Source organism: Danio rerio, chromosome 19 (genome assembly GCF_049306965.1).
Source record: "Danio rerio strain Tuebingen ecotype United States chromosome 19, GRCz12tu, whole genome shotgun sequence".
Classification (NCBI taxonomy): Eukaryota; Metazoa; Chordata; class Actinopteri; order Cypriniformes; family Danionidae; genus Danio; species Danio rerio.
In genome coordinates, this window is record NC_133194.1 from 33,491,460 (window position 1) to 33,506,911 (window position 15,452).

Here is a 15,452-nt window from a genome sequence, read left to right on the forward strand (position 1 = left end):
TAGTCCCTCTATTAATCCGGGGTCGCCACAGCGAAATGAACCGCCAACTTATCCAGCACGTTTTTTACACAGCGGATGCCCTTCCAGCCGCAAACCATCTCTGGGAAACATCCACACACACATTAACACACACACTCATACACTACGGACAATTTAGCCCACCCAATTCACCTGTACTGCATGCCTTTGGACTGTGGGGAAACTGGAGCACCCGGAGAAAACCCACACGAACGCAGGGAGAACATGCAAACTCCAAACAGAAATGCCAACTGAACCAGCCAATGCTCGAACCAGCGACCCAGCGACCTTCTTGCTGTGAGGCGACAGCACTACCTACTGCGCTACTGCTTCGCCCTAATTTATGTATTATTTGAACAAAATCATAAATATTTTCATATTATTCGGTATTTTAATAGAATTATTGTGTTTTATTGTGTTGTAATATTGCCCTGTACGTTGAAGATAAAATCAAGCTCCAGTCTACTCAAGCCCAGCATATTAAATAAAAAAATTAGCAAGACCTCTACATTTTTTTGGCTCAAAGCATTACAATATTGTTGTATTGCACGTTCAGTAGTTGTATTGAAACATAAATCATTCTACACCATAGGACTTTGATGATTTTCACGAGTTTGTGTGTGTGTGTGTGTGTGTGTGTGTGTGTGTGTGTGTGTGTGCGTGCGTGCGTGCGTGTGTGTGTTTCCTCTGGGTGCTCCGGTTTCCCTCAGAGTCCAAAGACATGCACTATAGGTAAATTGAAAAAACTAAATTGGCCGTAGTGTACGAGTGTGTGTGAATGTAAGAGTGTATGAAAATGAATGAATGAATGACCAGTGTCACAATTCATCAAAACCCCTGGATCAAATGTATCATACGCATCAAATCTTCATCAGATTTCAGCTAATACACAGCATTAGCTTGAACATAAATATATAAATACATACAATATAATAAAACAAGAACTTAGTATGCAATTAAATGAAATTTCTTGTAATCTAGCTACACTCTCTAAACTTCCACCAAAAAAATACTTCACGACCTCTCACATACATATGATTCAACACACACGAATGCACACTCAGCCTCCAAAATCTCTATAATATGCCTTTGGTTCCACATCTACTCTGCCTTCCCATTTCTGCTCCATCCAAATTCAGCAATGCTTCTGTCCCACAGTGAAAACCACCCACTCGCTCTCTCTCAGCCTGCTCATGTGCAAAAGATCTGAAGATTTCCAACTGGCTCTGACAGCTCATCGGAAACAGGAGGAAAAAAAAGAAATCACGTTGCAGATTCCTCATCTTTAACCATCAGTGGGATTTGTAAGTTGATGGCCTGGAGGAACAGCACTAAACACTTTGATCCGGAGATGTGCTGCAAGTGTTGTAAAACTGCTTGCTGTCACGGGGGAGTGAGTTAATGACCTCTTATTCTGCTAATCCACTAAAAGACGGTAGTGTTTCTGCATGAACTGACAGCACAAAGGATGCCACAGTCGGAACTAGAGTTTAAAAATTGTTAACTAATCAATTTGTACATTATAAATGATGCTTGTTATATTGAGAATAAGACATCAATGGTCCTTTATGTTTAACATTAAGGTCCATGTAAAATCAAAATTTATGTTGTTTATTTTGCTACCATACATCGTTAGATGAGCTGCGATATTGTAAATGTCTGATATTGCAACATTTAGTTGTTTTTTTTGCAATATATATTGTGATAGTAATGTCATTTTATAAGATGATTTAAGTATATATTAGGAAACAATTTATAATTGTACATTCATAATTTTGTAGTTAGTGTGTTTACTATAAAGTATAATAAACAAATCGCAAGCATAAATGAATACACATGTAAAATAACAGTGTAATGTAAACAAACAATGTAATCAAATGTAAAATAACACTGTGTAGTCTTTATTGTAATAAAAAATACAATTAATCTGTGTTAAAGCTACACATTTAAATAATTTAATTTAATTTATTGTGGCCAAATGGTTTAAATTAGCTAGGAATTTTACAGTCACACGTCTTAAAAATACATTTGTTCACTGTAGTAGAGTAAAACTTTTCTTGTGTTCTGAACAATTTCCTGATTAATTATAGTCACAACTCAAAAATGCAGACTCTGCAATGTGGCATATTATACTATTGCATATTAGCACATTGTGGTATCGATGCTGGAATTATATATAGCACAGCCCTAATTGTTGGCCTTAGGGTAAAGTAAGAAAATGCTTTGTTTTGGTAATCTTCAAAGTCTGACCATTTGCTTCTGCATTTGGAGTGGCAATTCTTCTCTTTTGATGTTAGTTTAATGGCTTCAGCCGCAATATTGATGACCACACCTCTCTTACCATCAATTACAAGGGAATGGTGTGGAAAAAGTTAGCCCCACCCTCTAATCAATATTCTCTTTCAGTTGGAAGTACATCAACATACTAAAAAGTCTCAGCAACTTCTGGGTTCACCAGTGGTTTAATTGAACACTTCTTAAAGTAATATGTTTATACTACCAGTACCATTTATACTATATTATATTATATGCTGTATTATACAGCTTTTTACTGCGCACTGTAAATACATGATAGCTTACAATTTATTCCTGCCCTTATAGTCCAAATAAATAAATAAATAAAATTATTGCTCAATATAAATGATGAGGTAGTGCAGTTTGTAAATTATTTGCATGTGAAAACTGACACTTGAGCTAAAGCTGTTGGTTTACTAAAGAAAAGATGGATGGGGTTTCTGTTTGTTGTAAAAAAAAAAAAAAAAAAAAAGCTGTCGCTTTGTAAGACCTTGATTTTCTGGAGCCTTGCGTAATAATTTAATTTTGTCTGTATATAGTTTTTGACTACTTAAGTGCAGGGTTGACAATAAGATGCAACAAATGAATTTCCAAAGACCACCGTTTCAGCAAATAAATGTAAAAATAGTCATTTATTTTACTCATTAAGACACAAATATTAGTATTGCAATATTAAATTAAACAAGTTATTATTTTATCACCCGATTTACTTTATTTAACAGAATGGTATAATTTTTACAGCCAACTTATAAATGTTTATACTTTTAACCATTTAATAACAATCATAATAAATATTAATAAATATTTTATAGTCAAACAAAATAGTTTTAACACACTACGAATGTGGCCAATAATAGCAAACTTAAAACAACAAAACAAACTCTAGTTCACTTATACGCTTGTTTATAGTAAGTTTAAGTATACTTGCTACCCCAACATTTTTTTTATTTCTCAAAGATTTAGCCAGACACTAATCATATTTCAGCTTTTTTTAACTGTAAAAACTGCCAGGTTCCACACAATTGCTTCATGTTGTCCCAACACAAATCAATTAATTTACCCAAGTCATTTTTTACAAATTTATGTGGATTAAACAAAAACAATTAATTTGCCCCAGAAAAACTTAAGAATTGTGTTGTTGCAATTTATTTTAAATAAGTATTTTGAACAAGCATGAAAAGTGATTGTTTTTTGTGTATGCAGATGCACTTCAGAGGGAAAAAGCTCACTTTAGAATGATTGTTAAAAAAACACAGCATATAAAATCCCCTTTAAATAGCAGCATAACTAGCAGAAAAACTAATAATCACAATGTAAGTTTTTATTTATTTTGTGCAGTGCTAGTCTCTGTAATAATAAAATATAGCAGTATAATTGAAATCAGTTGTATTAAGTGTCATTTAAATGGTCTCACCCAGCATGCTCCCAGCAATGAGGATGTCAAACAGGGTGTCGGCATAGCGACGGTAGTCTAGTCTCGACCCAGTGACATCCAGAAATTTGGCTAGAGCATCAAGATCACCACCTGCTTCGTTGAGGCCCTGAACAATTGTGTCTCGGAAAACAGTAGGCTCAAACTTCTCCTTTTCATCTGGAAGACAGAAAAAACAAGTCAGGATTATGATCACAGAGAATTCAGTGTATACTACTGATAGAATAAGAATACAATGCTTTAAATTCAAGAATCACTATACTTTCCCATGTTGACTGTTAACAATGTTTGCATGGTTAGTTTCAATATGCAAATGATGAATTAAATGCAAATGAATGCAGGCATTTGCATACGTTTCCAGCACAAAAACATGGTTAGGTTCAAAGTTCTTGTTTCATGTCAACACTACAAAAAATGCTTAGATGTTGGGTCTTGTTTCTAGTCCAAATATCTAAAAATCTTAAATCAATTAGCATTTTCTAGATAAGTAAAAATAAATTTTTCTTGTTTTCAAAAAACAAACAAAAAAATAATGATAAATTTAAGCAAGATTTTCATTAAATCAAGTAAAATAATTGGTCAGTGAGGCAAGCAAAACAAACCTGTCTTTTTTTCAAACTAGGCTCATTCTATATACCCTTTAACCCTATATGCATTTCTAGAGTTCGCAAAATTCATACCAGGAGCTATAATTTGTGCAGTTTTTGCTTTCACGAATCCACCAGAGGCCGCTGAGTACGCTTTTTGAGACCTCAAATTTCTCTCGCAACTGCCATTTGTGCCTGCTCTGACCAACTGACCGATATTCCACCTTCCTCCTTCTCTAAACTCAATCACTAGTTTTTTCAAAAGCACCGATTGACCCACCCACCCACATCCCTAAACCCAACCGACAGTTTTTAAAAAGCAATCCAGAAATAATTTTTCTCGCCAGGTATTTACCACATCCTCACCCTGTTATTTACTTGCTTATTTAATTTTTTGTCTTGTTTTTGTTTGACCCACTTTCTGGAATTGTGTCTCAAATCCACCTACGTACATGGCGAGCTAACCGGACAAACTGGTAACAGCCGGAAAACCATCAATACGGAGGTAAGTGCGTAGTGCAAAAAGGAATGGTGTCATAAAGCCCCATAGGGTTTGTTTCAAAAACAAAATGCAGCCATACAAACTTATGGCTACATTAACGTGTATAGGGCTACATTTTCAGAATGAGTCTATGTTGCGTTTTTCATATTTTTTTGCTTACCCCACTGGCTAATTATTTTGCTCATTGTAAGGAGAAACTTACTTCATTTTGACTTATTTTTTTCTGAAAAAGTAAGAAAAGCCTTTTTTTTGCAGTAAAGGGCTATTGCAGGAGGAATATGGGAAATATCTCTTTTTTATCACTTCACTGTGAAATACTGTGATACTGTGAAAATCCAGAATAAATTAATTATGCATGAACAAATCTCCCTGCAAAGACCATCAGAATACAAATATGAAAACTAAAATTCAGTGTATGTACGTGCTGCTAGAGTGGAGATTTATTGCTCAGAGCTGAAGAATTTTTTTTTCAGCTTTCTACATGTATTTTCCTTCAGGTTAGTCTCTATTTCAGAAGTCACCACAGCAGAATAAACCACCAACTATTCCAGCATATGTTTTACACAGCGGATGACCTTCCAACTGCAACCCAGTATTGGGAAACACCCATGCACACTCATTCACACACACACTCAAACACTACGGGCAATTTAGTTCATTCAATTAACCTATACTGCATGTCTTTGGAGGTGACACGGTGGCGCAGTGGGTAGCATGTTCGCCTCAGCAAGAAGGTTGCTGGTTTGAGCCTCGGCTGGGTCGGTTGGCGTTTCTGTGTGGAGTTTGCATGTTCTCCCTGTGTTAGCGTGGGTTTCCTCCGGGTGCTCTGTTTTCCCCCCACAGTCCAGAGACATGTGGTACAGGTGAATTGGGTAAGCTAAAATTGACCGAAGTGTACAAGTGTGTGAATGAGTGTGTGTGTTTCCCAGTGATGGGTTTCAGCTGGAAGGGTATCCACTGCGTAAAACATATGCTGGATAAGTTGGCGGTTCATTCCACTGTAGCGACCCGAGATTAACAAAAGAAATTAATAAATTAATGAATGAATATCTTTGTACTATGGGGGAAACCGGAGCTCTCGGAGGAAACCCACGTGAACATGGAGAGAACATGCAAACTCCACACAGAAATGCCAACTGACCCAGCCGGGCGTCGAACCAGTGACCTTCTTGTTGTGAGGCAGGAGTGCTAACCACACAGCCACCGTACCTCAGCTTTCTTCAAAATATGTTATTTCGTGCACAACAGAAGATAAAACTCAATGGTTTGGAACCAATTAAAGGTGAGTAAATAGTGAGTACATTTAAAGTTTGGGCACTATAATCCTTTTAAAATGGTATTTTGGATTCTTTCTTTCCATTAGACTGAAAAAATAAATAAAAATGAAACGCCGGAATGCCCAAAATCTCAAAATTGACACAGTTACATAAAAATGCATGACTGTAGTGTCTAATGTTAAATGTTTTTGAGTCAATCCCTGGTTTTTATCCCTCTGATAACGAAGCAGGTGGTCACATACAGAAATATGTACACTTATACCTACTATTATGTAAATGAGTTCCCTTGCCTCGCTGCTGGCTACATAATCTGATTATAGCACACAGTAAAAGAGCATGTTGAGTGTCTTCCTGTGAGATCTCACATTTGAAGAGCCAGTCACACCTACCACGCAAGCCAGCCAAGCATAACGCTAATGCCCTGTTGAAAACGCCCTCACATTTGTCACAGTCAAAACCTATTAAGTAACGTTCCTAAGCTGTCCGCCATGTCTAACGTTATGCCCTTTCACCCATATCATACACCTACATAAGAGATTCAATTTAAAACCCTACCTTTATCAATTACAGTAAATCAACGTACTGTAAAATACTCTTTGTATTTTTGTATTAACTTTTGTATTAAAAAGTATGAGGTCTGAAAGATTTTTTTTTTATTTTGTTTTTCAGCACGGATAGATGAAGTCTCAGTTAAGAAATTACGTTACAAAGATTTCAAGTAAATGATGTTCTTTTAAACTTTCATTCATAAAATAAAATAAAATAAAATAAACAAAAGGACAGAAATAATCATATAAACATAATTTATGAAGCATCATCTAACACTTAAGACTTCAGTGATGATTTACATCAGATTTAAAATTAAAACAGTATTACAGTAACATGTTCTATTCTTGTGTTTTCCAAATGTCTACAAATCCTTACATTAATATACTTTTACTTTGAAAGCAAAACAAGAACACAAATTTTCTGTAAAATGAATGAAATAAAAGCATCTATATGTTAAAAACAACAACAAATATCTACCAATGAATTCACTCAATGGAATAAACTTAAATCAAACGAAAAAAAGTCATTTTTACCCATTTACATAAACTCAGACAAAATGATGTTGTTGCTTGTTCAAACTACTTAATTTAAGTAGAATTTTAATTAATAATTTAATTCTTGAGATTTTTTAGGGATTAAACTCAAAACAATTTAGTTTCTCCAAAAATCTCATGACTTTTTTTTGTTGAGCTCATTTTAATTAATAAACAAATTCTCAAAGATAAATTTAGCAAAATTAGTAAATTTTTCTTGATTTGAAAAGTGCAGATATTTGTTTGTAGTGCATGCAACATTTTTTGCCATGATTCTGTAAATACAAATAGATAGTTCACCCAAAAAATCTAAAATGTACTGTTATTTTGTCTTTAATGTGACATATTTCTTCAGTAGAACATTGTGGTACTTGATTTAAAAAAATGCACAGTCATGCAATGAAAACATACATGCAATTTTGTTATTAAAGCTACCAGCAACCAGCTACCAATTGGGAAACACCCATACACACTCATTCACACCCACACTATCTATCAATGTTATGAAAATCCAGAAAAAAACAATTCATTTTTAATTAATTTATTTGCATACTAAATATTGTATACTTTCGGGCAAATTATGCATGAACAAATTCTCTTCAGGTAAAAAAATTCAGAATACAAATATGATTAAACCAAAAGTTTGGTGTATGCAAGTGCTGCTAGAGTAGAGATTAATGGAATAAAAATGTCAGCTTTCTTCAAAATTTGTTGTTTTGTTTTTGACATAGGCCATAATTTAAGGGTTTGGATCAATTTAAGGGTGAGTAGACAGTGAGTACATTTTCATTTTTGGGTCAAATATCCCTTTAAATGCGATTTTGGATTCTTTCTTTTGATTTGATTGAAAAACAATAACACTTTATGAAAAGACAAAAAGCCCAAAATCTCAAAAATGACCTAGTCAGAAATTCTAAAACATACAAAGTGAATTAACTAATCTTTTATCTAAACCTAGTGAAAACGTACAGACTTTTAATTTCATTTAATTTTCTAAAAGGAACCAAAAAGAATTTTTCAAAAGAATGTTTTATTTGCAAATCAGACATTTTAAAAGTAAAAATGTTGAAAATGTTCTGTTTCTTTCAAAGATTTATTGTGATCAATTAATTAATTGCCTTTGTGTGACTCACACTGTGAAAAATGCTGGCTTCACAATCGATTTGTGTTAGAACATCATGAAGGAATTAAGTTAACGTGGTATTACTTTTTAATCGATATAAATGGATTGAACAAAAAACAATTAAGTCCCTCCAAAAACAAACAAACAAACAAACAAACAAAAAAAACAATAACTGTTGGTTTAGCTTAATTTAGTTTTTTCAGGATTTCTGCAGGTTTCGCCAAGTTAAAATTAAGACTTTAAGACATTTTTTAAGACTATTATGAATAAAATTTTAGATTTATACAAGGCTAAATGCTAAGGACTTGCCCTACCAAAAATGACTAAAATTCAATACATTTAATAATACAATAATAATAAAAATTTTGTTTGAATATTTTTATTAATTTTCAAATATTTCAATTTACAAGAATAGAACAACACATAGCTGTCAAGTGCTTCAGTCAACAATAATAATAATTCAATAATAAAAAATAAAGGTCAAACAAATGTTACTGTAAAGAAAGTAATAAAAGGCTAATTTTAAATAAAAAGGTAAAAGTTTCATTGAGATTGGGATTTTTGGTGGATTGTATGGGTGTTAATGGTCAGATTGGGTAGCTATCCGCTTCTTAAATCGTGACGTTTCGGTGATGTCTGGAATACTGTTCCAGGTCCAAGCCGCCACTCATTTGAATTGAGAAAATATTCATTTATGGACTTCATTTATGACTTTTTAGTCCTGTACTACATTAAAGTGAATTTTATAGTGTACACAACAGTCTCTGGACTAGCTGCATCACAAACACAAATATTTAAAAAAAATTATAAAAAATTTATCACTTTCTGGCCATCGGATAGGCATGGATATATATATATATATATATATATATATATATATATATATATATATATATATATATATATATATATATATATATATATATATATAAATATATATATATATATATATATACATATATATATACATACATACATACATACATATATATATATATATATATATATATATATATATATATATATATATATATATATATATATATATACATATATATACATATATATACATATATATATATATATATATATATATATATATATATATATATATATATATATATATATATATATATATATACATATATATATATATATATATATATATATATATATATATATATATATATATATATATATATATATATATATATATATATATATATATATATATATATATAGTGATCGTGATTTTCGAAAGTATTACAGCGTTTTGTAAGTACTTATTATTACTATTTGATGAGTCTCCCAATACAGTTTAATAGAGCGCTTAGACCCGGAAGCCGATTCGTGTGACGTCACACTTAACAAGCACACACAGGAACAAAGGAAAATTAAGACCTGTTTAAAAATATTACAACATTTCAGTAGATTTAAGACTTTTTAAGGCCTAAAACTTAGCTTTTAAAATTTAAAACATTTTAAGACTGTTTAAGACCCTGCGGACTCCCTGTATTTAGTAAAGTAGTTTTAACAAACATCAAACGTCATTTTTTTGTGCAAAGTGATGTTAAAAAAAAGACATGCATTCTATAAATCATCCACGAATGTAGTTTTTGCTAAATTAACAGTGAATTGTCTTTTTTGGGAATGAAATATGTCCTCAAGTCTCTGATTTAAGACCATTTAACAGCACTGAATTGTGGAAAATCTTATCAAGACATTTTAAGACCCGCAAAAACCCTGACCTGTAACTCTGAGATTGAAATGCTAAGATAAAAGAGCGCAACGCCAGAGAGTATGCACAAGTCCCAGTATTGTGTAGGACATGAAGTACACAGTAGCACACAAACAAGCTATTAATGGAACATGAATTGAGACTCTTGCCACTGGTTTGCTGAGTGAGTGTTTGCAACATGTGTGTACCTTAGCAGGGTGCACATCTAAAGTGTGTTTGTGCTTCTGTACGTGTACGATTTTCAAAACTGTTGTTTTTTGTTCAAAACTGGTATTTTCTGTGGTAATCAACTTGTATTTGAATTACATGAATGGACAGTTATGCCATATTACAACAATTATTCACCAAATACTCACCATCAGGTAGTTTCATGAGTAGTTTATGAGCTTTGTTTATCTTTCGAAAACAAAAGATATTCTGAAGAATCATGGAAGCCACTGACATCCATGGTAAAATGAAAAACAAATACTAGGAATGGCAGCTGGTTTCCATTCACATTCTTCCAAATATCTTCATTTTGTGTTTAACAAAAGGAAGAAACTAAAACTGGAACAGGTCTAAATGTAACACTTGTGTGTGAACAAGTGTAAAAACAGAATAGTTTTTGAGTGAACGATCCCTTTTAAATGTCAAAAAAATTAGAGTGTTAAATGTGACTCACCCCTTTTCCTGGTCTTAAACCGCTGGCCTGTAAGCACTGGCTTCTGTTGCTTACCGGTATTCATAAAAGTCCTTCACATGCAAAAGACATAAAAATACATTCAAATTAGCAACAAAGACATTTACATCTCAGATCCATTTATGAACAAAACATTTAAATACAACACAACAAAAACAACTCCTTCCACATTAATGTGTGCTTCACCCAACACATCTTCCAACACTACATCCTTCACTCACACACCTTGTTTATAATAGCACACTGTGCTCGGAGGAAAAAAAATCTAGCGATCTAAAAGCTCATCAGCTGAGAGGTTTCACCAGCGCAGTGTGTGTTCCAGCAGAAAGCCAGTGCACCGGCAAGCCTTTCGCTGCCCCGTGCTAAATATAGAGGGGCTCATCCCCGACAGTGTAAACTTCAGTCACCCAGGCCTGGGACACGTGTCGTATTACAGCAAGGACATGTCTGATCACAGCTTACAGCCCTCTGTTTCTTTGTGTGTGTGTGTGTGTGTGTGTGTGTGTGTGTGTGTGTGTGTGTGTGTGTGTGTGTGTGTGTGTGTGTGCGCGCATATGTGTGCGCGCATATGTGTGTGCGCAAGTAAAAAACATTCAATGATACACATGCGTACACAAACAAAATCTTCCTTTTATTCAGCGGTCTCAACATTTTATTAACACTTTAAATGACTTTGAGTGTGCAAGTTAAGATTTTATAAACTTATGACAAGGATTTGCAAAACAATAGGATAAATAAAAGCAAATATGCAAATTGTAAATGTAATAAATAAATCCAAAATATATAACAATTCAAGTAAGACAGGGTGAATACTTTACAAGTAGTATCTATAGTGTTATTAATTTTTTTTTTATTTTGCTAATAAAAATATTTCACCAAGTCTCCAAGTTTTTTATTTTATTTTACTTTCTATTAATCAAAGAATTCTGAATCAAATGCAACATTAAGAAATATTTCCAGAGCACCAAATTAATATCAAATGTTATTTAAAAAAATACAACTTTCAAATAAATGCAGCTGTTTCCATTAAAAGAAAAAACTTAGTCGGCGCCAGTGGTGTAGTGGTTAGTGTGTCGACACATGCACTCACGGCGACCCGAGTTAGAATCCCACCTCGTGGTCCTAAGCCAATCTCTTCCCTCTCTCTGCTCCCTTTGCTTTCGTGTCAATAATCTCTACTCTCCTATATATGAAAGGTGAAAATCCCTAAAAAAAAAGTAAAATAATAAATAAATAAAATACAATTTATCCTAACCAATAATACAATAAATAAATAAATAAATAAATAAATAAAATAAAAATTTAAACATAAAAAATTAAGCTAGCATCCATAAACATTTGAAATTTTGGTGCCGTGGAGCCTTTCCATTCATTTATTTTCCTTCGGCTTAGTTTCTATTTCGAGGGTAACCACAGCAGAATGAAGCGCCAAATATTCCTGCACATGTTTTATAAATCGGATGCTCTTTCCAGCCACAACCCAGTACTGGGAAACACCCATACACACACATTTCTACACTACGAATAATTAGTTTATTCAAGTCACCTATATCACATGTCTTTGGACCGTAAGAGAAACCGGAGCACCCTACGTGAACACAGGGAGAACATGCAAACTCCACACATAGGCCGTACTCACACTAGGTACAGTTGCCTCGAACCGGGGCAAAGCACGCTTGTCCCCCCTCCCGTCTCTACCGACGGCCCGCGCTCACACCACAAACGGGCTTCGGCACGCTTACGTCATCGTCGCTGCGCTGTTCAGTGAGAAACGCTCTCTCACTCAGCAGCACAGTGGAGATTTCTCTAGTTATATCGTTTCAGTCGTTTGATATGCCGTCAAATATTTCGCCAAACAGTCCTTAGGGATGCGGGGACACGCAGTCAGATATTTCGCAGAACAGATCCGCCACTTTTGGCGCTCATAAACAATCATAAAGCTCTCGTGCTGCAGGAATGAGGAGGTCTGCTGAAGCCGCGCAGCTGTAGTGCTGTGAGGGGTTTGCGTCTTTAATAAACCACGGCAGTTTGCGTTCACTGAACAGTAATAATGATTAATAAATCCATATGAAACAGTCCCTTAAAAGTCACGTCTCACTTTCAGTTTCAGGCTTTGGCGCGTTTTGCACTCACACACAAAGCCCAAGTGAACCGGGCTCAGGCCCACCTCTTCCAACCGGGCCAGGGCCGGCCAAGTGAACCGTGCTTGAACCCGATTCATCGCACTCACACTTCTTATCCGGGAAACGGGCCTGGGCACGGGACGGATGGCATAGTGTGAGTAGACCCATAAATGCCATCTGACCCAGCCGAGGCTCAAACCACGACCTTCTTGCTGTGAGGCGACATCGTTAATTACTGAGCCACCGTGTCACTCTTGTTAAAGATTTTTTAAAACTATTATATTATTAATTATCTATAATTATTATTATTATTAATTAATTTAATTTTGTATATCGCTATTATTCACTGATGTTATGTGCTTATAATGTACTTAATTTGGTATTTATGTATAACTAATTTAAATATATAACATTTAAAGAATAATTCTATTTATTTTTCTTGTTTTGTTTATTGAGTTCTTGAATGAGGGGTTAGGGGATGGGATTAACAATGGACAATATTACTGTTTACTGTTTTTGTCATACAAAACAGCAATAAAAAGACTGAAATAAACAAATTACAAGGTCAACATAAATAAAATGAAAAGAAAAAATTAAAATAATTTAAAATGTATTTAATTCAAATAAGAAAAGGCAATAACTTTCCAATAGTAGGATCTACAATGTTATTACAAAACATTGAACATTTATTTTTTTTATTTTGCTAATCTAAATATAAAAAAGTTTCCAAGAATTTTTTGTTTCAACTTTCTATTCAACAAACAATTGTCAAAGCAAATCTAACTCCGAAAAAAATATTTCCAGAGCATCAAATTAAAATATCAAATGTTATAAAAAAAAGAAACATTTAAAATAAATGTGACTGTTGTGATTATTCATTTTCCTTCGTCTTAGTCCCTTTATTTATCAGGGGTCGCCATAGCGAAATGAACCGCCAACTTATCCAGCATACGTTTTACACAGCGGATGCCCTTCAAGCTGCAACCCAGCATTAAGAAACATCCATACACACTCATACACTACGGCCAATTTAGTTTATTAAATTCACCTAAATAGCATGTCTTTGAACTGTTGGGGAAACCGGAGAACCCGGAGGAAAATCCCGCGGACATACAGAGTACATGCAAACCCCACACAAAAATGCCAACTGACCCTGCCTGGACTCAAACCAGCGACCTACTTGCTGTGAGGCGACAGTGCTAACTACTGGTCTGTTGTGATTAAATACAATAAAAACAACAAAATAATCTAACTAACTTAATACATAAATAAATTAATAAATTAAATTCATTAATTACAATTCAGAGATATAAAAACTAGCATTCCTAAGCATTTGAAATGTTTTTAACCCAAGCTCATTCTGGAAACGTAGCCCCGCGGACGTTTCTGGAGATCGCGATTTACGTGGCCGGAGGAACGTAAAGGCCGCGTTTGGTTTTTTTCGAGCGAACGCTGCGGGGCGGTGTGGCGCCGCTCCGCCCCTCCTCTTCGCGCTCGCCGGCCGACGGCTCGCCTCCGAGTGGAGGGCTTTCCCGGCGCAATCAGTTTGTCCGCCTAGCTCACAGCGTTGCGTCGGCGGAGCGGAGGCCCGGGAGGAGGAGGAGGAGGAGGAGCCGGAGCCGGCCGCGGTGGACGACAACCGGGATCGAGTCCGGGGAACAGCGGGTTCCAGAAATCAGGTAAGACGAAAAATGGAATCCGGAAAATAAGGGCAAGAACGCGGCGGGATCCGAAAACGCGGTCGAAGACGAGGGCTTTTGCTTTTTTTTTTTTTTTTCCCGATCCGGCAGCGTTCGCGCCCGCGCCGTTCTCACGCGAAAAGCCGCCGGATCGGGAAAAAAAAAAAAAAAAAGCAAAAGCCCTCGTCTTCGATTTCGACCCCGTTTTCGGATCCCCGAAAACAAAAAAACGCTCGAATACGTACCTCCCGGGACGTAAATCGCGGTCCGCAGAAACGTCCGCGGGGCTACGTTTCCACAATGAGCCCGGGTTGAATGTTTTGGTGCTGTGGAATATTTTGTATTGTAAGAAGCACAAATAAACAATACATTCAGATAATAAATTCACAGATCTAAAAACATTTGCACTCAAACAGAGCCTCTCTTTCTGTGCTACGTCCTCAAACCTGCAGCTGATACATTGTTATTTCAATGTAATTACAATGTTATTTATGTATTAAAATCAGAACAACTGTTTTGTGCACCACGGCTCATGAGTTTCTAACACCAAGTCCTTTCATGCAGCACTGAACAATACGTACTCATGTGTGAGTCCCGTGTGCTTTATAAATGATATCAACAACCACGCTCACCAGGGACGAGCTCACAAAGGAGATGATTTAGCTGATTGTCACCCAACCAATCTTATTACATTTCAACACCGATTGCCTTACAACAGTTCTAAAGAAGACCTTCCAGAGCACAACATCTCAAAGGCTGCAGGAAAATGTGTAAAAACTTGGGAGAGTCAGAGCAGGGTCATAATTAGATTACAACACTCTCACAGGGGAGTGTGTGAGTCTTACGAAACAATCAGAATCACTGAAAATAACTTTCCATTTAATGCATCACACTGCTAATTGAACCAAGCTCTTCCA

General features: G+C 35.1%; 1 protein-coding gene across 11 annotated transcripts in view; it reads right to left on the reverse strand.

The window, feature by feature from the left end:
* The window catches only part of bzw2 (basic leucine zipper and W2 domains 2), a 33,711-nt gene that overhangs the window by 15,381 nt on the left and 2,878 nt on the right, over positions 1-15,452 (reverse strand). For 3 of the 11 annotated variants that reach the window (XM_068215051.2, XM_068215050.2, XM_073930655.1), the window contains 3 exons: positions 11,847-11,939; positions 10,716-10,786; positions 3,728-3,904 (listed from right to left, as the gene is read on the reverse strand). In XM_068215051.2, coding sequence (XP_068071152.1) covers positions 3,728-3,904; positions 10,716-10,779 — 241 coding nt within the window. In that variant the 5' untranslated portion in view covers positions 10,780-10,786; positions 11,847-11,939. 11 annotated transcript variants of the gene reach the window in all.